General features: G+C 45.4%; 1 protein-coding gene across 1 annotated transcript in view; it reads right to left on the reverse strand.

Moving 5' to 3' along the window:
• The window catches only part of SORL1 (sortilin related receptor 1), a 174234-nt gene that overhangs the window by 112110 nt on the left and 38006 nt on the right, over positions 1-24118 (reverse strand). Inside the window, exons 6-9 of the mRNA XM_077776655.1 lie at positions 21976-22156; positions 9719-9820; positions 8099-8268; positions 2090-2282 (exon numbers count right to left, since the gene is read on the reverse strand). Coding sequence (XP_077632781.1) covers positions 2090-2282; positions 8099-8268; positions 9719-9820; positions 21976-22156 — 646 coding nt within the window. The remainder of the gene's footprint in view (positions 1-2089; positions 2283-8098; positions 8269-9718; positions 9821-21975; positions 22157-24118) is intronic.

The following is a 24118-nucleotide window of genomic DNA, read 5'->3' on the forward strand; positions in this document are numbered from 1 at the left end:
CAGGTGGATGTGATTACCTGAACCACATATATGCCTCTCACTGAAGAAAAAAGTAAAATTTAAAAAATTCCTTCTGAGACTCTCAGAGAATAATAATTAGAAGTCAGTGTCAACTCACATAGGTCGAAGGCTATCTATCACTCCCTCTACGTTACCCAGAGATACTCTTGCGTGACTCGGGACTGAAGAGAAATTAAATAATTTCATGGTACTTATTTTTTTAAGTCGGAGATCTATTTCAAATATGATTTAAGCAATGCCATCAGAGGAAGAACCAAGAAGCAGGAGTCATAAAGTCTCCCTGATAAGCTCCCAGATATATAACACATGAGACCTTAAAACAATTTTGACATAGTCTATATTTGTCCAAAGAATCAACCCTGCAATGAACGTCCACTGCAAAACTAGTTACTCAGACTGGCCTCCGTCACTTACAGTCGGATTTTAATAGTTCTGCAAACAAAGCTGTTTGCTGGGCAGTCAGGCCTGATTCTCTCGGCCAGAATGCCATGGTCAAATGCTATTCTGCCACGACTGGTATTCTAGACAAGGTAACTCTGTGTGTGCTCATGTTAATAGGTAAAAGTTGACAGGGTTTGCAATATAAGCTTATTTTTATAACAAAGGGACTTAACAAATGTCCATCTTGCTGACATCACAGTTTGGCAAATGATACTAGAGAAAATTAGGTTGGGTCTCGGAGAAACATTTGCCAACCAACCTGTTCTTTCACTACCTAAGATCACAAGCAGAAACTAAAAGCTCGACCAGCTGTTGTACAATCCATAAATAAACAGATACAGATCAGTCGTGGGAGTGAGCTGAGTTTCAACAGTCTCATTAATTCTATATAACTAGGGCTCAAACCCCTACTACACACTGAGGCCTTCCGCACAGGCTCAGGAAGGGCTCCCCAAATCTAGCAGACACCCCTGAATAAAGAAGCACTTGTGCATTTGTCTGTATCTACTTATATCCTGCCTCTTACCAAAGTTAGACTCGGTGTGCTAAGTTGAAACCCGCTGCCAAATAGGGAAGAGTAATCAAGAAGTCCAGGGAGAGCAAGAGTCTCTAAAAAAAAACTTCCCAATGGCCACAGATACGGCATATAGTAGAGTCAACATAATCATGGACACACAAAATTAAAAAACCCAAAAGACCAGGTAACTGTTACTGTTTTTCCAAGAACTGCAGCTACTTGAGTTTTTCCGAGTTCCTTCTGCCCACCTACTTTATATACCCCAGATCCCTTATGCAAGGTAAAAATGGAGGTGTGGGAGGGATGTCACATAAGGCCAAGGAACTCAAAGTCAAGAACAGACTGCTCTTCCAAGGGACAAGAAAGGAGCCACCTAGGAGAGTGGGAACCCTTTAGGGAGACCAAATAATACCTTGTCACATTCTCCACTTTTCGGATGAACCCACTGATTGGGAAAATTGTAGAATNNNATTATATTCAAGAAGGTATTTTTCTTTAAAGTTCCACGGAAATACTGCTGCCAGAGTTTCCCAAACTTTCCGTGGTTCACAACACAATTAGGGTCCCCATGAGTTTTTTACAGCAGCCTCAGGCCAGAAGAAATACCAGCATTTGTTTTTTAAGTAGTTAACACCAAGCAACTTAAATAAGTATACATACTTACAGCTCTTATAACTTAGTAGCACTCTCAATTAACAGNAATATATATTTTATATATATATACTATATTATATATGTATATACACACCCACAGAGATAGAGAAAGAAAACAAAATTTCTATTTCATTCTTAAATAACCACAATTACTTAATATGGGATGTGTGTACCTGCTGGGTACAACACAATTTCTCAAAGTTTAGAACCATACCAATGTGATTTCCTGCTCCACCCTGACTTTCTTGCTTGCCTTTTATCATAGGGACTTCTAGAAAAATCCAGCTTCACAAAGGAATGATGCCTCCCCAAGAAATACAGCAGGGACTAATGTTGAAACTAGGAGCTAAGTCAAGAAAGACAGTGCTGCCTTGGTGCTGAGTTTGGGAACTGTAAGGGCAGAACTCCACATAAAAATCAGTTTTAAAAGCCCAAACAAGGTGAAAGCATCTATACCTCACAATTGATTTTTTCTCCATATCCTGTGAAGGCTGGAGCCTGAAGAAATTCCCAGGTGCCGCCTTTGTCAAAGGTGATGACTGACCTCATGTTCTCCTCATTCATAGAACCGTTAATCAGAGTAGCAATGTAGACTCCTTGCAACCCTGCCACCCGGTGGAAGTCGGCAAATGGCTCATTTGCAAAATACCTACAGTAAAAGAAAATAAACAGCTGGGAACCAGTACGGATATTTCCTCGGTATGTTTTTATTGTAAATAACATGAAATTTAACTGTTTTAAAGGACAGAACTCAATGGCGTTAAGTACATTTGCAGCATCACAGTGTACCAGCATCACTATCTGGTTCCAGAACCTTTCCATCATCTCAGAAAGAAACCCCATACTCACTAACAAGCATTCCCCCTGTCTCCTTCCCATCCCAGGTGCTGGCAAGCACTAGCCACGTTAGCTTTCCATCTCTACGGGTTTGCCGATTCTGAGTGTTTCATTATCAGTGGAATCATGCTGTGTGGCCTTATGGTTACTTTCCCATGTTTCCAGCATTCACCCATGTTGTAACAGCACCCTATTCCTTTTTATAGTTGAATAATCTCTCTCCCTTTTTTTAATGTGATTGTTTTTTTAACTTTGAAGGCCAGGAGGCTTTTCACCCTAAATCCTCCAGTGAGCCTTGAAAAAAAGGAAAACAATATAGCCAGCCTTGCCAGATGCTAATAAAAGTGCTGGGACTTTACCCCAATCTGCAGGGATACAGTGCTACAGCTTACACAGCCTTAGACTTCCAACTAATTGTCGAACATGCTGATCAGAGAGAAGTCCATAGGGTTTCTGTCAGAAAGCAGAGCAGAATCCCTACCCAAGGAGGCAAGATGGTTCTAGAAACTTGAGGTTAACTTATTAACAGCGACGCAGAGAATAAAGCCCTCCCAGGCCTGAACTTCCGTGCTAGGACACCGATTTCACTGGAATTTTTGCACTGAAATGGTACACATGAATCAAATGCAACAGATCGCTGAGAAGTGCTAAGCAGACTTCACACGTGGTTTTTAACACTGGGAGTGTGTCCTTTATTTAGAAGAGTTCTGAGCCACTGGACTTTGTTTTTAAAACAAAACACAGAACTGCTTTTTTCCATTATCTGCTGTACAAATCTTGAGCTGGTTGAGTGCTTTGCCTCCTCAGACAGAAAGAAGCACGCTACAGGCTCTGAGGCAGATAAGGAAATTTTTTAATTTTTTTTAACGTTTATTCATGTTTGAGAGACAGAGTGTGAACAGGGGAGGGGCAGAGAGAGGGAGAGAGAGAAAGAGAGAGAAAAGCAGTCTCCAGGCTCTGAGCTGTCAGCACAGAGCCCGATGTGGGGCTTGATCCTATGAACCATGAGATCATGACCTGAACCAAAGTCGGACACTTAACCAACTGAGCCACCCAGACACCCTGAGATCCAATATTCTGACATGTGGTTTCCTTAGGTCAACTGGAATTATTTTCTGGGTTGCTTCTTTAGAAATCGGTTCAAGGTCTATCCTCCACCTGCTCTCTATGTGCCTCAGCAGTACGGTGTTGGATTCCACCATCAAGAAACTGCCACCATCAGGTCTACTGGCTTCTTTCACGCATGTGGGAGGCCTGGCTTTCTCTCACCAAAAGAGCTCTGCTTCTGCCCTCCAGTCACTCCCTTGGATTTGTAGCTCTCGGTTCCAAGCAGAAACTTGTCCTCTGTGCCTCATGCGCTCCCCAGACTGTCCTGTGAGCTCCCGTTGGCCCTGCGACGACCCGCCTCTCCCTGAGCTGTTCATCCATTTTCTTACATTTCCTCTCATAAGCCCGCACGACAGCACCTGTCCCCTGCTCCCCGGCCACGCACCAGGGCCCCTCGACCACCCTCCGTGCAAAATGCAAGCCTGCTTCACCCTCACCTGAGGTCCTCCTCAGATGCCCTCCACGTCACCCCCCAGGCCTCCCATCTCCTCTCCACACCTGGCCCCCCACCCAGACACCACTTTCCATGACCTTTCTGCTCAGCACATCTCCCCACTGCCAGGGTCACCAGTCCTTCTCTGGTTCTCGAAGCAAATTAAGATTAATTCTTTGGCACTTTTCCTATTGGGTCAATGAACAGCTCAAACATCACATAAGTGCTGTGTTTCATTGGTTTGGTTTTTCCTAACCAGCCTGCCCCCCTATTCGGCTAACACACCCTTATCCCATTTCATCTCGCTGAGATGGAGAAGTAGGTGACAAAAGTTGACTCAGGTGAGCATATCTGAAGATCTCCAGCGCTGAGATAAAGCCTGAAGAAAGCTCTAGGAAGGCTGAGCCTATGTGGGTCTGTGGATGCATACATAAGTCTAGTTCCAATTTCCTAACTGGACTGTATGTACAGACAGGGCGGGAGTGACCTTTGTGACCATAAAAAGGACCAGGTGTGTATATGGCAGGACCATAGGGTCACATAACCGAGCTTACTACCTCCTGGGGAGCCACCCTCCATGGCTTCTGGCTTCAGCTCTACCCTGAGGTATCCAATACCTGACAAATGTGGAGGATAAGGAAACCCTTGGCAAGCTGTGACTTATCTGCTCTATAGCCAGAGGCTCTCAAAGGTGGGGGGGGGAACCAAAACAGAATCTATAAAAGGCCTGAGGAATAATGGTTCATAATTAATGATAAAAAAAAAAAAAAAGGAAGGAATGTAGTATTCAGCACTGGCACATGCGGCCGACCTGTGGATAAACCTTGAAAACATCAGGAAGAGTGAAAGAAGCCAGACACAGAGATCACATATTACGCTATGACTCTGTTTACACAGAATATCCAGAGAAGGTAAATCCAGAGACAGAAAAGAAGATTCGTGGCTACCAGGGGCTAGGGAGGAGGGGAGAGTGAAGAGAAATGGCTTGGTGGGTAAGGGGTTTTCTTCTGGGGAAACGAATATGTTTTGGAATTCTATTAAAGCTGATGGCTGCACAACACTGAATATCCTAAATGCCACAGACTCATTCACTTTAAAATCGTTAATCTAGGGTTGCCTGTGGGGGAGGACTGGGGGGGGGTTAAATATCTGACTTTGGCTCAGGTCATGATCTTGCAGTCTGTGAGTTTGAGCCCCGCGTCGGGCTCTGTGCTGACAGGTCGGGGCCTGAAGCCTGTTTCGGATTCTGTGTCTCCCTCTCTCTCTGCCCCTCCCCCGCTTGCACTCCCTCCCTCTCTCTCTCTCTCCCTCAAAAACAAATATTATACATAATGGGTAAGCTAATGTTATGTGAATTTCACCTCAATAAATTATTTTAAAAAGAAAACAAAAAGGACACAGGAACCAGCCCAAAGAGGCTGTCACCTACCAAACGAGAAAAACCTGAGGCTGAATCGTGGTAGGAATGATTCAGAACACATTAACACACACTGAGTAACAAATGATTCGTGAATCTCCACTGGGGGGTGAGGGGGAGTAAGGCACAAAATAGGACACACCTCCGAATGAGCCGAAACAAGGAGTGGGAAAGCACTATCAGAGACCACATAGAAAGTTCTCCCCGTGGGCATCCAGTAGGCATCTCCAACCTGGTGAGTCCAAACCCGAAGTCTTGCTCTTTCCCCCGCCCGACATCTGCCCCTCACCCAGCCCTCCCGGACTCCCTGACTCAACACTGGGCATCATTCTGCCAATGACCTGGCCCAAGTGGCAGTGGGCCATTAAGTCTCCACAGCTGGATTTCTCTGACACTTTTTTTTTTTAATTTTTTTTTTTAATGTTTTATTTACTTCTAGGAGAGAGAGAGAGACAGCGTGAGCAGGGGAGGGTCAGAGAGAGAGGGAATCACAGACTGAAACAGGCTCCAGGCTCCGAGCTGGCAGTCAGCACAGGGCCCGACGCGGGGCTCGAACCCACGAACCGCGAGATCATGACCTAAGCGAAAGTCGGACGCTTAACCGACTAAGCCACCCAGGCGCCCCTTCTCTGACACTTCTACAGCCAGGCTTCCTGCTTCCCAGAGTCTTCCCAGAGTTTACTTTGCCCAGAGCATCCAGATGGCTCCTCGAAGATAAGTCACATGAGTATTCACCTGAAATTATTGATCATACTGTCCATTTACATTTCATGTACTCTCCTTTACATAATGCAATTCACAGTGTTTAAGATGGTTTTTTAAAAAATAGAACAGGTTAAATCAAATGATGTCTATCTTCTGGTTAAAACCCCCCACACTGGGGTGCCTGGGTGGCTCAGTCGGTTGAACGTCCAACTTCAGCTCAAGTCATGATCTCAGTTTGTGGGTCCAAGCCCCACGTCAGGCTCTGTGCTAGCGGCTTGGAGCCTGGAGCTTGCTTCGGATTCTGAGTCTCCTTCTCTCTCTCTGCCCCTCCCCCATTCGCACTCTCTCTCTCTCTCAAAAATAAATAAACATTAAAAAAAAAAAAACCTCCACATTGTACTTAGAAACAAAAACAGTAAGTTCTGTGCATGCTCTTGAAGTCCTTCTACAATGTGAGCCCTGCTCTCTTAGATCCCGCCTCTTGGGTTCTCTCTCTCCTCCTCCAGCTGCTGGATCCACCCTGGCCTTCTCGCTGCTCCTAAAATAAACCCACAGAGCCCAGCTTCAGAGCCTCTGGGCACGCTGTTCCCTCTGCCTGCAGTGCCCTTCCCCAGGTATCTGCCTGCTCCCTCCCTCACGTGACTCGGGCACCTGCTGAAATGTCACTATTCTAGAACAGCCTTCCATGACCAGCCTGTATGAAATAACACGCCCATAATCCCATCCTCTTAACTTGCTTTGCTTGCTTCCCATCACCTCGCAAACCACATATCCGTTCACGTTCCATCTTCCCCCAGTGAGAACAAAACCTCTGCGGGAACGGACACCCGGTTTTGACTTTTTACTGCTGGCCACATAATCTCACTGCTGAGGCTGGAACAAGGTCTGGCCCCGAGCAGCAGCGTCCTTGTGGAAAGAAGTCGTGACTACATCCATCATCTGCCTGATGAGAGGCCACGGACAGCAACGCCACGCCCTCTGACCTGGCGGTTGTGGCCTTGGAGTCAGACCATGCTGTACTCCAGCCAGCTTCACTGGATGGCTCTTTCCAGAAGCTGAGAGTGATCCTCACCACATTCGGACGCCTCACAGAAGACGGGCTTGTCATACAAGTGAGAAGTGGACTCCTGGCCCTCAAGGGTCACCACGGGTTGGGGGCATGCATCCCTGCAGAGCCCCGGCCCCTCCCCAGCCCAGGGAACGTCCATTACTACAAAACAACTCCAAGTATGTGATGTACCGGTAAAGGATCAATGATGTTGGTGCCTTTCAGCAGACACCCAGAGCTATACTTGCAATTACAAAGAAAAAAAAAAAAAGTCAATTAACCTGAGTCACTTGGAGGCCAGGCCCCATGGCTACCCACACCAGCCCATCCGTGACAGCTTGACATTTTCCAAGTGCTTTTTCCCACTGACTCAGAGACCACAAAGCCAGACAACTGAAGGACAGGAACCCAGGGAGTGGCTGACACGGCTGTGACTCCAAGTGTCACCCAGGGCAGCAGTGCTCAACCCTGGCATCTCATCCCCCAGAAGGGCTTTTTAAAATCGTCATACCCCAGGGGCTCCTGGGTGTCTCGGTCAGTTAAGTGTCTGACTTTGGCTCTCATAATCTCGCTGTTCCTGAGTTTGAGCCCCGCATGGGGCTCTGTGCTGACAGCTCAGAGCCTATTTCAGATTCTGTGTCTCCCTCCCTCCCTCTCTCTCTCTCTCTCTCTCTCTCTCTGTCCCTCCCGACCTGTGCTCTATCTGTCTCTCCAAAATAAATAAACATTTAAAAAAGTTTTTAAATCTTCCTCCCCCAGCTACACCCCAAACTGGTTAAACAGCACCACGAGCCAGGCATCGGGGTTTCCGAAAACTCGCCAGGTGAGTCCAAATGCGCAGGTAACATTGAAGAACACCCAACACGATGTGGTTGTGCTGATGTAAGAGAGCCGGGGAGGGCCTCGCGGTCTCCTTACCTCACCAGTGTGTCGCTGCCTGCCCCTCCTGGGCTGTAATACAGCACGTTCTCCAAGGACAGGGAGAATTTCAGCCCTTCCGCTTCCGAGATGTACAGGTTGGTGCGGCTGTTACTATGACTGACACACACAAACACCTGGTCCTCGGAGGCATCTGCGATGTAATATTCCTTTGGAATCAAGAACCAAAATACACACGAGTCAAAAAACACACCTGTGTAGTGGACTTTCCCTATGGACGCTAAAGTAATGACTTCCAAACGTTCCAAGGACAGCTTCCCAAATTTTGGTAAAAGGTTGGCCAGCTTTTACCAAGGTTGGGGAGCTGAGGCTGCCTAGCGGCTGGAGCAAGCCCCTTCCTGGCAAATGGGGTGCAAAAGAGTGGGCCGCTGAACTCCATAAATGACCTAAGAACCTCTTTTTGGTGAATAATGTCACATCCCGCTTTTTCCCAGGAGATCTATCGTTAGTACAAAGCACAGTATACATTAACATGCATTTCCTTTCCTTTCCTTTTCTCTGAGGTACTAAAGGAAGGCAGAACCCATAAAAAGCAAAGAATTGATAAGAGCGTTCTCCACCTGAAGCTACCAGCCTTCCATCATACCCACTGCTAGAAGCAAGGCCTTCAAATGCCACCTCCTGGGGCTCCTGGGTGGCTCAATCAGTTAAGCATCCAACTCTTATTTCAGCTCAGGTCATGATCTCATAGTTATGGGATCGAGCCCTGCGTTGAGCTGTGCATGGAGCCTGCTTGGGATTCGTTCTCTCTGCTCCTCCCCCGCTTGTGCACCTGACTCTCTCTCTTTCTCAAATTAAATAAACATTTTTAAAAAATGTCACCTCAGATGCCTGGGTGGCTCAGCTGGTTGGGTATACAACTTTAGCTCAGGTCATGATCTCATGGTCCATGAGTTTGAGCCCCGTCTTGGGCTCTGTGCTGACAGCTCAGAGCTTGGAACCTGCTTCAGATTCTGTGTCTCCCTCTCTCTCTGCCTCTCCCCTGCTTGCACTCCATGTCTGTCTCTCAAAAATGAATAAACATAAAAAAATTTTTTTTAAATGCTACCTCCTGCCTGTGGTCACCTTTCTGATGACCCCAGCCAATGCTGATCTGCCATATCGGTCTCTACGTGCTAATACGCACATCCTGAAGTCAAGTATTTGACTCCATATGGTTTCCTCCTCTGCTCAGTTCTCTGCATCTCCAACCTGTATGTTTCTAAAAGGGTGGGACCCAAATGTTATCCAGTTTTGGAACCCAGCCATCTGTAAGGGACACAGCAGGTGCCTAATCAATAACTGTGGTCCCTAGCTCCCCAATCCTCCAGTACTGGCACACGGAGCCCATTGACTCCGGTCCCAAACCTCTCTGCTAATCCTTCTCCACGGAAAGCAAATTCAGACTCCCATTCAGCTGTGTTTCAAACAGGGAAGAGGGAAAAAAACAGACCAAGATGTCCAAAGCATAATGGTTCTTTCTAGAGACCTATCTAGAAAGTGACTTCAGGGGGCCTCCATCCAGTGGCTACCCAGAAGGACATTCCTGCAACACCCTTCCCCCGACATCTCCCTGGGGACGAGAACACTTCTTTCCACCCCCAAGTGGACCCCACTCACATTAATAGGATGTCTTGTGACAAACTGGGCTGCTCGCATGGGCTTCCGGCCAAAGGAGACCCAGAGCTGGACAGAAGATGGCTCTGGACTGCCCAGGAAATGCTGCCAAGGAAAAGGAGGGGGGTGGAAATGTCAGTCATGCCACATTACAGCCACTCAAAACAAGCGAAAAAGGAAAACAGAAAAGTCAGAACCCCTGATTCTACCAACAACACAAAACACAGTGTGACGGCAAATGCACATTTTTGCAGCGTTGTGTTCAGGCCACAGCTTCCCAGACACCTGGTCTCCAACAGGTACTAGATACTCCCTAACACCAGATAAGGAGGAAGGGAAAATCGTCCTGCAGCTGAACTTGGGGTTGGGTGGGGGGTGGAGGCTTAACCTGGCAGCTCCCCAGTGCAGCACAGGGTGAGGTCAGCCACACACCAAGCATATAAGCCCTATTCCCCAGGGCGCCCGGGAGGCTCCATCGGTTAAACATCTGACTTCGGCTCAGGCCATGATCTCACGGTTTGTGGGTTCGAGCCCCGCACTGGGCTCTGTGCTGACAGCTCAGAGCCTGGAGCCTGCCTCGGGTTCTGTGCCTCCCATCTCTCTGCCCCTCCCCCACTCACACTCTGTCTCTCTCTGTCTCTTAAAAATAAACAAACATTGGGGTGCCTGGGTGGCTCAGTCGGTTAAGTGTCTGACTTTGGCTCAGGTCATGATCTCACAGTTCGTGGGTTCGAGCCCCGTGTCGGGCTCTGTGCTGACATCTAGCTCAGAGCCTGGAGACTGTTTCAAATTCTGTGTCTCCCTCTCTCTCTGACCCTCCCCTGCTCACGCTGTCTCTCTCTCAGAAGTAAATAACTAAAAATTTTAAAAAATAAACAAATAAACATTAACAATTTTTTTTAGGAAAACCTATTTCCTATTCTTTCCTTCCTATTTTGGTTATAGGATTATAAAGCTTATAAGGGCTATATAGGTTATAACGGTCAGGTTATAAAGGTCAGAGGATTCATTTAGTTTACCCTATATATATATCCCCATAAATATATATGAATACATAGATGTCAGTGAAATACACCCTTTTATACTTTATATTTTATTACTTCTCACTGTGGTTGTATCTTTAAAAAGAACCACTTTTGGGGCGCCTGGGTGGCTTAGTCGGTTAAGCATCCGACTTTCGCTTAGGTCATGATCTCGCAGTTCGTGGGTTCNAGGCTCTTCACTGATGGCACAGAGGCCACTTAAGATTCTTCTCTCCTTCTCTTCTTCCCCTCACCTGCTTGTGCTCTCTCAAAATAAATGAATAAACTTAAAAAAGAGAGAGAGAGAAAAAAATAAAGGAGCCACTTTTCTCAGTGACACCTGGCTTTAGCTTGCACAAAGAGTTGGGGAAATTGTTACTGCTTCTATTTTTCAATCTTTTAGTACTTCTCACTGATGAACGTTTTTGCTGGAATGTATTTTCTTCGGCAGAGCACAGGGCATTTCCACATGACGTTGGCCACATCGCATTGTGTTCTACAGATACCAAAGTGCAGCTGGAATCTTGAAAACGTGTACCAAAGCACTATCGGGAAGTCACCGAGTCTCTCCAGGCCTCTGTTTATTCATCTATGAAAATGAAAAGCTGAGGAGGATCAGGACTTCTCTGTCAATGGGTTTAAATGGTCCAGAAACCTTATAAACACATATGTGAATAATCTGTATAGATGCACTCATTCATTCTGCCAGAGAGATACACGCTTTTCACCAGGCTCTCAAAGGAGTCAATGATTCAAAAAAGGAGAACCACCACCATAAAGGCTCAAGGTGGTTTTACCCAGCTCTCAAAGTGTGGGACTGAGTACTGACGGCAAACGTTGCACATTTATCCAGACAGAAATAGAGATGCGCCCTCAGGTGGATGTAATCACACCCATGACCTCAGTAGGACATTGGGATTCCCAGCCAGAAGGGGTTAATTTGGCTTCGTTTATCCTTGCCTCTGTTGCTACTGTTTATGACAGACTTTAAATTCCTATAGAGTAAGAAACATACCAATTGCTCTTAACTGTAACAACTGAACCCCCTGCGCTAATACATGCCCAATAAACACCACTAGAAAAGGAGGTTTTTGTTATTCTTGACTCGTCTGAACTGGATACATACGCAGATGTTCAAACCACCCTGAACAAATGGTGAAAAGTAGTTTGTTCTACTGAAGCCAGGCAGAGAGGTGCAAAACACTGTCTTTCCAAAACGGCACTCTGAAAACCATGTTAATGGTTTGTACTCTGTATGGGGCCGCAGGGAATGACAGATCTATTAAAAACGTAGAACATACCACCTGAATGAGAAAACAGTGCCCAGCAAAACCATTAGGCAAAAATTCCAAAAGCCCTCCTTGAGTCAATAAAATTTTATAGCTATTTATAAAGGTCTGAGGATTCATTTAAGTTACACTATATAAATTCCTATTAATATCTATGAATACACAGATGTCAGTGAAACATGCACTTTTAGGCTTTATGTTTTATGACTTCCCACTGCGGTTATACCTTAGAAAGGAGCCACTTTGCTCAGTGACACCAGGGCCTAGCATTAGGTAAGCATTCTTAATGAGCGCGGTCGGCCGGCACAAGAATTGAGAACTCATACCAAGACCAGTCTTACTCCATAAATGCAGTAAGTCACAAAATACAAAGGTCATAAGAAACCTCAAAACATATCTGCCCCACTGCCTTCTGGGACCATAATGATTCCTAAGTCTGGACAATTAAGGCTCGCTCCTCAGGTCCTCTTAAGGAGTTACCATAATACTTTCCCGCCACCGAGAAACACATTAACAATAAAACTGTGGCTTGCTACGGATTATCAGCTAGGTCACCTAATACTTTCCTTCATCAACCATGGGTTTCCGTGGTTGTTGAGTTTCTCTTTACCACAATTATAAAAGTACAATGTGCCCCTGAGAAAAAAATATCCAACAGTACAGCCAGGTATAAGGTAAAATGCAGCTGCTCTCCCTACCCTCACTCACGCTCTCCTCCGCTCTCCTTACCCTCACTCACGCTCTCTCCCTACTCTACTCTCCAGGGTACCCCATGGTAACAGGCTCTCATGGGTGCTTACAGAAGTGTTCTGTGCCATGATGCCTGAAAGCATTATTTATATAGTGACAGACGTGGCGACGCTTACCCAACATCCATTATTCCCTTCTCCTTAGCGCCAGGACCTTGACTGCCACCCCAAATAAACCACCAGGGTTCTCTGCCTTTTGTGTAAACTCATGTGGCCACGTGACTCCGTACTAATCAATGAGTATAAACAGAAGTGTTGTGTTCAGTTTCAAGGAAGGCTGCTTACAGGGACGGAATCATCTGGAAGGGGTCCTATTCTGGCTTTTCTACCTGTCCTTACTCTTCCTAACCCCCTCCCCATAAAGACTTAAAGGCTACTACAGATGTCTGGACCAAGACAGAAACTTGAAAATGGAAATCATTAGCCATGTGGGTGGAATGGGAAGAGAGAGGCCTGGGTCTCCCATAACACCCGGGCATCAACATACCATACCAGCCCTAGACTGCCAACCTCACGGCAGCACTGATGCGAGAAAAGGAAGCTTCTGTCTTCACTAAACCACTTTTATTTTTAGTCTGTTATATAAAACACAATGCCAACTGGATACATGCAATTTTATTTTCCAAAGTAGATCGTGATAGAAATATTGTTGTGCAATTCAACTTTTTTCATCAACAGAGGCTCTTAAACATCTTTCATTTAACAGCTCACAGGCATTGGTGTTATTTCCAGAAGCATGCTTCAGTGACTATGCTTGTATATATTCCCTTTTCCAGAACTACAAAGGTATATATATGGGATGCCATTCTTTTTTTTTTTAATTTTAAATTTGATTTATTTCTTTTATAGTTTGTCAAGTTGGTTTCCATATAACACCCAGTGTTCATCCCAACAAGTGCCCTCCTTCATGCCCATCACCCCTTTTCCCTTCTCCCCCATCCCCATTAACTCTCAGTTTGTTCTCAGTATTTAAAAGTCTCTCATGGTTTGCCTCCCTCCCTCTCCTTAACTATTTTTTCCCCTTCTCCTCCCCCAGGGTCCTCTGTTAAGTTTCTCCTGTTCCACTTATGAGTGAAAGCTTATGGTATCTGCCCTTCTCTGCCTGACTTATTTCACTTAGCATTAACACCCCCGAGTTCCATCCACCTTGCTACAAATGGCCAGATTTCATTCCTTCTCATTGCCATGTAGTATTCCATTGTATAGAATGGATCTTCTTGATCCATTCGTCAGCTGATGGATATTTAGGGTGTTTTCATGATTTGGCCATTGTTGAAAGTGCTGCTATGAACACTGGGGTACGTGTGCCCCTACTGAAGGATGTCATTCGTAAAATCCCTAGGTCAGAATTTTCATTTCTGACAGAAGAAATAGCCTTCCTGAAAGGCCACAGTTAATGCATCTCCCAACATAAATACTTTCACCAGCATCCGGGGTTATTTAATGTTTCAATTTATTGCCAATATTCTAAGGTCTGAGAATTTACCATAAGATTTTTTTTTTCATTTAGTGCTTTCACTCTGACAAGGAAAAATAAATGTAAGTATCTGAATAATCTGAATTTCAGAGGGTGCATTTGCATTTATGCTTGAGATTAGGTCAAGAGCAAAAAAAAGGAGGGGCCCCTGGGTGGCTCAGTTGGTTAAGCATCCAACTTCTATTCAGGTCATGATCTCGCGGGTCATGGGTTTGAGCCCCTCATCAGGCTCTGTGCTGACAGCTCAGAGCCTGGAGCCTGCTTCAGATTCCGTGTCTCCTCTCTTTATGCCCCTTCCCCACTCGTGCTCTCTCTCTCTCAAAAAATGAATAAATATAAAAAAAAAAAGAGTAAAAAAAAGGAAATGAGAGGTCAAGGAGTAAAGAGCAAGAGAGGATCTAAATAAAAGACACATTCTTGCCGAGTGAAGGCCATAGTGAGCTATTCAACTGAAGGTTTCCCAGAGAAAAGTGGCCAGAGAGTGAGGGACCCCAAGGGACAGGGTCTGAACACCAGTTAGAAGCTCTCGGGCAATAGCTTTCACAGCCATCTTCTCCTTCGGAGCAGTAACAAAGTTTCAGGGAAACATCATCGTCTATGTTAATGTTGTTTCTCCTAAAATATTTATAGATAGGAGTCGATATATATTTTATACATATATGTATGATTTGCTTTAAACTATTCCAAGACACAAATGAAGAGATTAGCAAATGTAATATAGCAATAGAGCAAAATATAAAAAATATTGAGGCTAAGTCAGGGCACCTGTGAAGGTCTGATAGCATAAACTGTTCTTTCATGTACATTTGAATACGTCCACGATAAAAAGTTTTATGAAGGTAAGTTTCCTCAGAAGCATGTCCAGAATGGCAGAGGAAGAACTCTAAAATTCCACTCATGGGGCACCCTGGTGGCTCAGTTGGTTAAGCGTCCGACTTCAGCTCTGGTCATGATCTCGTGGTTCGTGGGTTTGAGACCTGCATTGTGCTCTGTGCTGAATGCTTGCTTAGAGCCTGGAGCCTTCTTCAGATTCTGTGTCTCCCTCTCTCTTTGCCCTCCTCCACTTGTGCACTCTCTCTCAAAAATAAATAAACATTTTTTAAAAAATAAAATTACACTCATGTCTGAAAAGCAGCAGGAACACGGGCAGAAAATTCTCCAAGTCAACTTTCTCAGAATTCTAAAAATTAAACAAAGGGTTGCCAAAACCCAAGAGTCTGGTCACTTGAGTCACTTACTCAAGAACGGTGACTGAAGTGTGGCGATTAGAGCCAACTCCGTGGCCTCAGTCCTGTCCCTTTTCTCCGGCTCTGTGGTAGCCTTAGAAACCCACAGCCTCACAGCTCCAGTGACTGTGAAAACCAGTAGCCTGGCAGTCTCTGGAGAGCACAGACTACCGCCGCGGCCTGCTTCCAAACTGCCTCCTCGGGCCTCCTCTACACATTGCCTGACTCTGCTCACTGCACAAAGAGACCCATAGCCAGGTCGTTTAGGGAGAACAGTGACAACTGGCAAAGATTTCACATCACAGCTGCTGGAGAGGCATTGCCGCTCGGAGCTACCGAAATGCTAACCAAAAAGCATGGAAGGAAAAACAGGGGGAACAGATACCCATAAGTGGCTCTGATAAGCTCTGAAATATCCCGGGCCATCTACGAGGTCACACACACGGGAGCTGTGAGCATGCTCAGGGGAGAAGTGGAAAGGGCCCGGTCTCCCATGGCTGGCTAGTAAACGTGGGCTCTACATGACAGGAATCGAAGGCTAAGGCAGAGTTGGAGATCGCACTGAAGGCAGGCCCCCAACACACGCTCAAGAGGCCCTTAGCGAAGGCTACCAGAATTACTGGTTCAAAGTATTTAAGAAAATCTCTAGTGGCACCTGGGTGGCTCAGTCGGTTTAGCGTCCGACTCTTGATTTCAGTTCAGGTCACGATCCCACAGTTCATGAGTTCGAGCCCCGCGTCATGCTCTGCACTGACATCATGAGGCCTGCTTGGGATTCTGTCTCCCTCTCTCTCTGCCCCTCCCCTGCTCGCTATCTCTCTCTCTCTCAAAAATAAATAAACATTGAAGAGAAAAAAATATCTCTGTTCAATCACTGGCTGATCGCTAAGCCGAATTATCAAACATTTCATAGCCCTCCATGATGAAAAATGCTACAAAATGAATGCAGGGAACTCACAAACAAAACAAAGATAGGCAACAATAACAATAACAAAAGACAACAACAAAAAAATCCTGCTTTGAGGGGCTGCCACATTATATCATCTAAAATGTCTGATTTTCAACCAAAAAATGACAAGACAAGCAAATAGCAAAGTATGGCGCGCACACACACACACACACACACACCAGTCAGTAAAGGAAGGCCAGATATTGGACTTACAGGAAAAAATTTAAAACCTTATCATAAATGTGTTCAAAAATATTAAAGGAGGGGCGCCTGGGTGGTTCAGTCAGTTCAGCCTCCAACTCTTGGTTTCAGCTCAGGTCATGATCTCACAGGTTCGTGAGTTCGAGCCCCGCACTGGGGCTGCTGACAGTGTGGAGTCTGCTTAGGATTCTCTCTCTCCTTCTTTCTCTGCCCATCCTCTGCTTGCTCTCTCTGTCTCTCTCAAGAATAAATAAACTTAAAAATACTTTTTTAATTAAAGGGAACCATGTCACAAGAATTAAACAAAAGTATGAGAACACTATCTCAAAGAAAGAAAATCAATAAAGAATAGAAATTATATAAATAGAAGTTCTTGAATGGAAAAGAACAGTAACTCACAAGAAAAAAAAATCCCCAGAGGGGTTCAACAAGAACTCTGAACTGGCAATGAACCTAAAAACACATGAATTTTGATCATCCTCAATAAATACAGATGAAATCTGACAACATTACACTAGGAAAGAAAACAGTTACCAAAGATCACATAGTATAAGAGTCTCCTTACATAAAAAGTCCAGAACAGGCGGGGTGCCCAGTGGCTCGGTCGGTTACACACCGGACTCTTGGTTTTGTGAGTTCAAGACCCGCACCGGGTTCTGTGATGGTGGTGGGGAATCTGGTTGGGGTTTTCTGCTCCTCCCCACTCATGCTGTTTCTCTCAAATAAATAAAATAACACCTAAAAAAAAATTTCCAGAGCAGGCAATTCCATAAGGCAGAAGGGCAAGGGAAATAGAATGGGGGTAAAGGGGTGATGAAAATATTCTGGAATCAGGTAGCAAGAAGCATTACCCAGTCTTGTGAACGTGCCAACAACGACCGAGCTGTGTACTTTAACAGGTTGAATTTTATGGCATATGAATTATATCTCAATAAAGGCTTATCAAAAATTAATTTTAAATTTATCGGTATTCTGGTTTTATTTACAATCTGTAAAAGTGTTTAGGTTTATTGCTTGTGTATAAGTTATAAGTATTAAGTGCTTATACCTAGCTTTATGTTTACATGCACTGAAGTAATGTTATAATTAAAATAATCCGTCAATAGCTTGGGTTTTGGTCAGTTATCCTAAAATTCACACCCCAGATGTGGTCAGCTAATGTCTGCTAAAGAAGCCCATGACCCTGAGGCAATTCCTAAGTTTTCTCTTTATCTCTATCAACATTAGAGACTTTAAATTCACATAATGAGAGATCAGAGGCATGCAAGACATTTGAATTGGCCATAATATCCTAAAGATAATACCCTGGCATGAATAGGACATAACAATTTAAGGAGGCCTGTAATCTAAACTTCTAGCAGTAATGCCTATGACTTATCAAGCTCTTCCACTAGAGGATTCCAGTTGCCTGATGCCAACTCAAAATGGTAACAGGATCTTGCCTCTACAACAGGGGTTGGTTTTCTGTAATGGCCCATACAGAAATATTTTAGTCATTGCGGGCCATCCTGCTTCCAAGGAACTATTCAATTCTGCCACTGTAACTCGAAAGCAGTGATAGACAACATGTAAGCAAATGGGCGTGGCTATTTTGATAAAACTTTATCGACAAAAACAAGTGAAGGGCCACAGTTTGCTGATCCCTGAGCTAGAACGTTGTGTTTGCATCACCTATAAGGACAGAGGAAACACCATCAAGCACATACAAGCAGGTCTTTGCTTAGTGATACACATTTGCTCAAGAAAGTCTGAACCTGTCTTTCGCAGTAAGCTGGTGGTGCAGCTACAAAGGAGCAGCTAGCCCTCACCTACCTCCAACTTTCTGGCAAGCATTGGTATCTACCAGAAAGAACCTAACAGCTATGTATTGCCAAGTTAACAAATCAATGTTGGTTTGCAGAAGTGCCTCAATGCTGCTTTAATGGCCTTTCATTTTGATTGGGCTATTAAGACAAGTAAACTCATGTCAAAAAACAAGGAATATAAGTTAAACTTGGGTTAAAAAATACCAAAGGAGGGGCGCCTGGGTGCCCCAGTTGGTTAAGTGTGCGGCTCTTGGTTTCGGCTCAGGTCACCATCTCACAGTTTCAGGAGTTGGAACCCCCACATGGGGCTCTGTGCTGACAACATGGAGCCTGCTTGGGATTCTCTCTTTTCCTCTCTCTCTCTTCCCCTCCCCTGCTCAGGCTGTCTCTGTCTCTCTCAAAATTAAATTAAAAAATTTTTAAATCAAAAATAAATAAAGAAAATAAAATAATAAAGTAAATAAATTAAATTAATAAAATAAAATAAATAAAAATTAAATTAAATTAATTAAATTAAATTTAAAAAATATATATCAAAGGGCATCAGACCAAAAGCACACATGAAGTAAGAGCCAGGCCAACAGGGCGCCAGGGGATGCTGAAGATTCAGAGAGCGGCTTCCGTCACGAATCCAGATGGCTGTCCCCGCATGTTCTAAAAAGCTAACTTGCAAAGAATTGTAATCATTCATGGTACTGGAGAAAAGCAAAAGAGTTAATCATCCAAAACCAATTTTCTGTGGTTTTCCAATTAGCTCCTTGACTTTCCTAATTTGATTGAATCAATTTAATATGAAGGTCACTCAGAATTCCCCAAACCCAGGCAGCCTGAGCGCTAAGCACACCCCAGATAAGAAGTTAACACTGGCACACCTCAACACTCCCACTGATACGGTTATCCAACCAAGTCCAATGTTGTTTACCCTCGTGGTTCAACAGTCTAATGTAATAAAGAGGAAGAAATTATAAGGAGGAAAACACTCATTTTATCATCCACCGCCAGTTGTGTTTCTTCCTTCATCAACCCATCCAATCTACAATGTTCCTCTGATAACAGGATGGACTATTATCGAAAGCGTCTGCAGACAGAAGGCCTCAAGAAGAGCTACTCAAATTTTGGAGGTTCTTTGGCAGCCTAGGGATGCTCAGAAAATACTGCATCAGGGCTGGGAATCTGCATTTGGAAAAAGTGTCCCTGTGTGACGGTGCTGTGCATGCTCCTAAGGCCATCATCTGAGAAACACTTCCATGTGCTGGCCGACCTCATCTGACTTTGACCTTGAGCCTCTAGCTAACACCACTGACCCTGGAATCTGGTGGCCCATCCAACAAGCCATGCAGAGAGTTGAGAGTTGACTATGAAAATACCAATCATTTAACACCCCTACCCCACCAAACAAATCTACTGGTCTATGCTTTCTAAATATGGCAGGCAAATATGGCGTTCATTCAACTATTGTATACGTGCTATGGATCAAGCACCATGCAGCCTGCTGGGTACTACATTAGTGATGAACAAAACAGACACAGCCTCCCATCCAGGCACTGGCCAGGACTAGCAATCAACTTGCTGCCAGCACTCTGCAAAGCAGCAATGTCGAGGGAGAACAGACATAGCTGTTAGGTCTGAACGAAAGGCACAGAAACTTCAGCTGGGATGTAACTTCAGCTCTTTGGGTGTGAGATCCAGAAATAACAGGGGTGAGAGGGATGTACAGCAGCTCTCCACCTCAGCCCCAACTCAGGCAATAAAAAGAAATTAAAGTCATATAAATAAATTCAGGCCCAAGGAACTCACACAGGAAAGATCCAGGAACACTGAAAGACTGCAAACAATCCGGGACCTTAGGAGTGCCAAGACCCTGTCACAAGGTATCAGTTCTCAGGCCTGGTTTCTCACCTTGCGCTGCATTTCTCACCCCTCACCACACCCCTGCCCAGGACAATCTAAGGATGCCTGCCTACTGGCCACTGTGTGTGTGAGAGAGAAAGTGACAGGCAAGGCAGGGAAGGAAGGATCCAGAAGGTGACCCAATGCAAACAGACTGACAGAAGAGAAACTGCCATAATTTTAGTGGTTTTGCAGGGGCACCCGGGTGGCTCAGTCGGTTAAGCGTCCGACTTCAGCACAGGTCATGATCTCACGGTTCATGAGTTCAAGCCCTGCATCAAGCCTGGAGCCTGCTTTGGATTCTGTGTCTCCCTCTCTCTGTCCCTCAAAAAATAAATAAATGTTAAAAAATAAATAAATAAAAATATTTTGCCAAGTAGGTAAGGAGGAATTTTTCTTGGCTTTAGCCACCCACATCTTCTCCTCTCACCTCAACCTTTACTCTCTGCTTCCCTAACTGGGGAAGTCCTCTCTCTACTCTGGAGTCCTCCCAAGGTGGGGTGGCCTGCTTCTGCCTGGCCAGCTACCAATCATACAAAGGAGAGAAAACCCAGAGGAAAATATTACATCCGATCTTAGTCCCTAAGGTTAAGTGTGATGGAAAGGGAAGCACCTGCCTGTTACCAGGGACCTTCTTCAGAGCCCGATGTCAAGGAAGGAATGGCTGCCATCGAGAAAATAAGCTTCTGGCACATCAGGAAGAGCAGCCCAGCCCACTCTCTGCAGGACGGGTTTTTCCTTTATGCAAGGGCAGTACAGTTGCAACTGGCAACTTGATACAGTAGCAAAGCAAACTCTGTTAAATAATCAACTCTGCCTTTAAATGAGCAAGCCCTCCCTTCCAGCATCTGGCTCCATCCAACACATCAAATCAAGGGGACCATTTTCCCAAAGGCTGAGAGTTAAGCTACTTACTGATAGCTGGAAGCTTAATCACTGCTTTTCTTCAAGCATTAACTCCCACTAGCCAGTGACTACACATTCTATTAGCCACGGAAATTAACATGTGTCCAAAATTCCCTAAGACATTGTCCTAATATGAAAGGAGAGCAGGCAGTGAGATGAAGGAAAATCATCACTGAGCCCCGCCTGTCCTTTCTGTGCTCTTTTCACTGGGATTTTTTTTGGATTTTGTGTTTGGATTTTTTTTTAACTTTTTAAATGTTTATTTATTTTTGAGAGAGAGAGAGAGTACGTAAACATGGGAGGGGTAGAGAGACAGGGGGAGACACAGAATCCAAAGCAGGCTCCAGCCTCCAAGCTGTCAGCACAGAGCCCAACGCAGAGCTCGAACTCATGAACTGTGAGATCATGACCTGGGCTGAAGTTGTACTCTTAAACGACTGAGCCACCCAGGTGTCCCATCAAAGAAACACATGTTTAACAAGGAGGCTTGGCTACCAGGAAACAAACAAATTCCAAGGCCCCACAGACACGTTGAGTGTTTGTCTAAGCATCTCCACCTCCTCCAACCTCCTGGGACCATCCAAGCCCCATGGGAATGTTCATCTACGTCCAGTGCCCCTCCGTCAGGCTCCCCCAGGCGCCCCAATCCAGTCCCTGCTTGCGTAAACTCACCTGCTCGCTCACAGAATGCCAAACCTCAGAAAGGAAACTCAAAAGGACTTTATTCCTTAGTGCCTTCAACTTACCACCACCTTGGTAGCAAACAAGTACTTGTCCCGGAGCTGAAAGTCTCTCACTTCCTCCAGAATCACTTCCTGGTTCTCCCGGGACTGGAAGAAGTCTGTACTTCGGAAAACCGTGGAGTAGCCAGAGGGCTCGTGCCGCTCGATGTAGATGGTGTTCGGCTTATCATAGGGATCGACGCCCCTGGAGTAAAAAGTGCAGTTGCTATCATCTCCACGTTTAACCACTGAAGAAATGGAGGTTCTGCTGTGCAGACAGCCAACCTGAGTTCAAGGACATGAAGATGGTGTCTGCACAGGATACTCTCTTGTCAAGTTTTTTACTGCTCTCTTTAAGGCGCCCTGGGCTTGGCTCCAGGCATGCCTTCGCCATGGCTTGAGAAGAGTAAAATCAAGAAAAAGTAAAAGGCGGGCTGTTTCGGAATCAATAAGCAATGGACTGCTTGAGGCTGTCCATGAGTTTCTGGCCCCAAGTTACAAACCCCAGAGAACAAAGGAGTGTGTTTCCCCAGAACAGTACTTACTCAGAACAGTTCCAGAAGAAACCACATGAGGAACCACTGAGACTAGCCTTGCTAACGGACCCTGCCCTTTGTGTTTCTGTCCATGCTGTGCTGCTATCACCAATCCATGCAATCAGGAATCATCCAACCAGTGCAAAGTCATGACCCATGAGGCTCCTTCACGACCTCTCTCTCACACGTACTGATCTCCCTGACGTCCCTCAGAAACACAGAACTCATTGCTCCCCCACTCTCCATGCTCTGTCAACAGAGTACCCTTCTGCAGGGATGCCCCCTGTGTGCACTCTGGTCTGCACTTCGAAATCCCACTCATCTTCTGAGGTCAAGTTCAAGGCATCTCTTTCAGAAAGCCCTCCCCAAAGCACTCCTCTCTTCTTCTGTCACAGGCAATATATCTGCGCAGTGTTCAATTTCAAGCCTTTGATATGAATTTTACGTGAGTTTTGAACAAAAGTACAGAGGTGCTCCGGGTGGGTGGATTTTGGAATCACTCTCGTGACTTGATAGAGTGGTACATCTTATTCACAGCGGTGCCTTTCATTCACTGTAATCTTTTGTTCACCATAATGTGTCTGAGCCTCCTAGAGAGATTACAGGTACTTTAAAGGCCACGTCTTAGACTTCTTTTTGTCCTGCGGGGCTCCCAGCGGGGCTGAACCTTGCTGCATTGAACCCGTGGACCATGGTACAAAAGTTTAACCCTGGCTAGATCAAACTCCCCCGAGACGAATCTCTGAACCAGGGTCCCCCCAAAATAAGGTCCCCAAACAACAGCTGGGAAGAGGATTAATCTGCCCCAGGTTCCCTAACACTTCCGATACACCAGACCATTCAACACGTGGGGTAAATAACTGGACAAGTGAGGAGGAGAGCTTCACAGGGAGGACGTGGTAGTGACCAAGGGAAGGCAGGGCTCACTTCTGTACCTGTCTCTGCCCAGAGCCACATTCACAATGGCTCTCAGGATCATGAAGTCTCTGACATAGAAGTCCTTCAAAGAGGTACTGTCAAGAGGATACTCTCCAAGAAAGAAAGGAGAGAGGTGGAAGGGAGGAAGGAGGAGGTATGAAAGAGAAAAACAAAAGACTTGACTTTGGCCCCACAATCCAGAGTCTCAGCAGGGCACTGGAGAAGCCAGAAGCCTGGGTCCTAATGCAGGATCATCAGATGCTCTGCTCTGTGCGCGTGTGTGGGGGTGGTTGGCGTGTTCTTTTCTTTTCCACAATTAGAAGTACTGATTAGAGTACTTCCTCTACCCTAGAGGATATGCAAATTAAAACAAAGCTGCTAGATATTTTTAAAAAGGCAGAGAGGAAGGGACCTTGACTCAGATTATTTTGAGACCGAGCTCACCTCTGTTATTCTTTCCTAAACAAAAGCAGCAAGAAGTATCTAGAGATAGAAAGCGCTCTGACTTTCTTCCCAGTTCTCTTCCGTAATCCATACTTGGACCTCCCGGTTCTGAAAGCCACTCTACCTACGAGCTCCGAGCTCTGTTCCTTTGGCTCCTTTGCGATGGCTAGCCTTCCACTACTTCTTGTTCTCTTTGCTCTCATTCATTCAAATGAAAATTCAGAGGCTTGCTCCATCTCTGAGCACAGTCACCTGGCCTCACTCACTCA

This window comes from Crocuta crocuta, unplaced genomic scaffold (genome assembly GCF_008692635.1).
Source record: "Crocuta crocuta isolate KB4526 unplaced genomic scaffold, BGI_CrCroc_1.0 scaffold271, whole genome shotgun sequence".
NCBI lineage: Eukaryota > Metazoa > Chordata > Mammalia > Carnivora > Hyaenidae > Crocuta > Crocuta crocuta.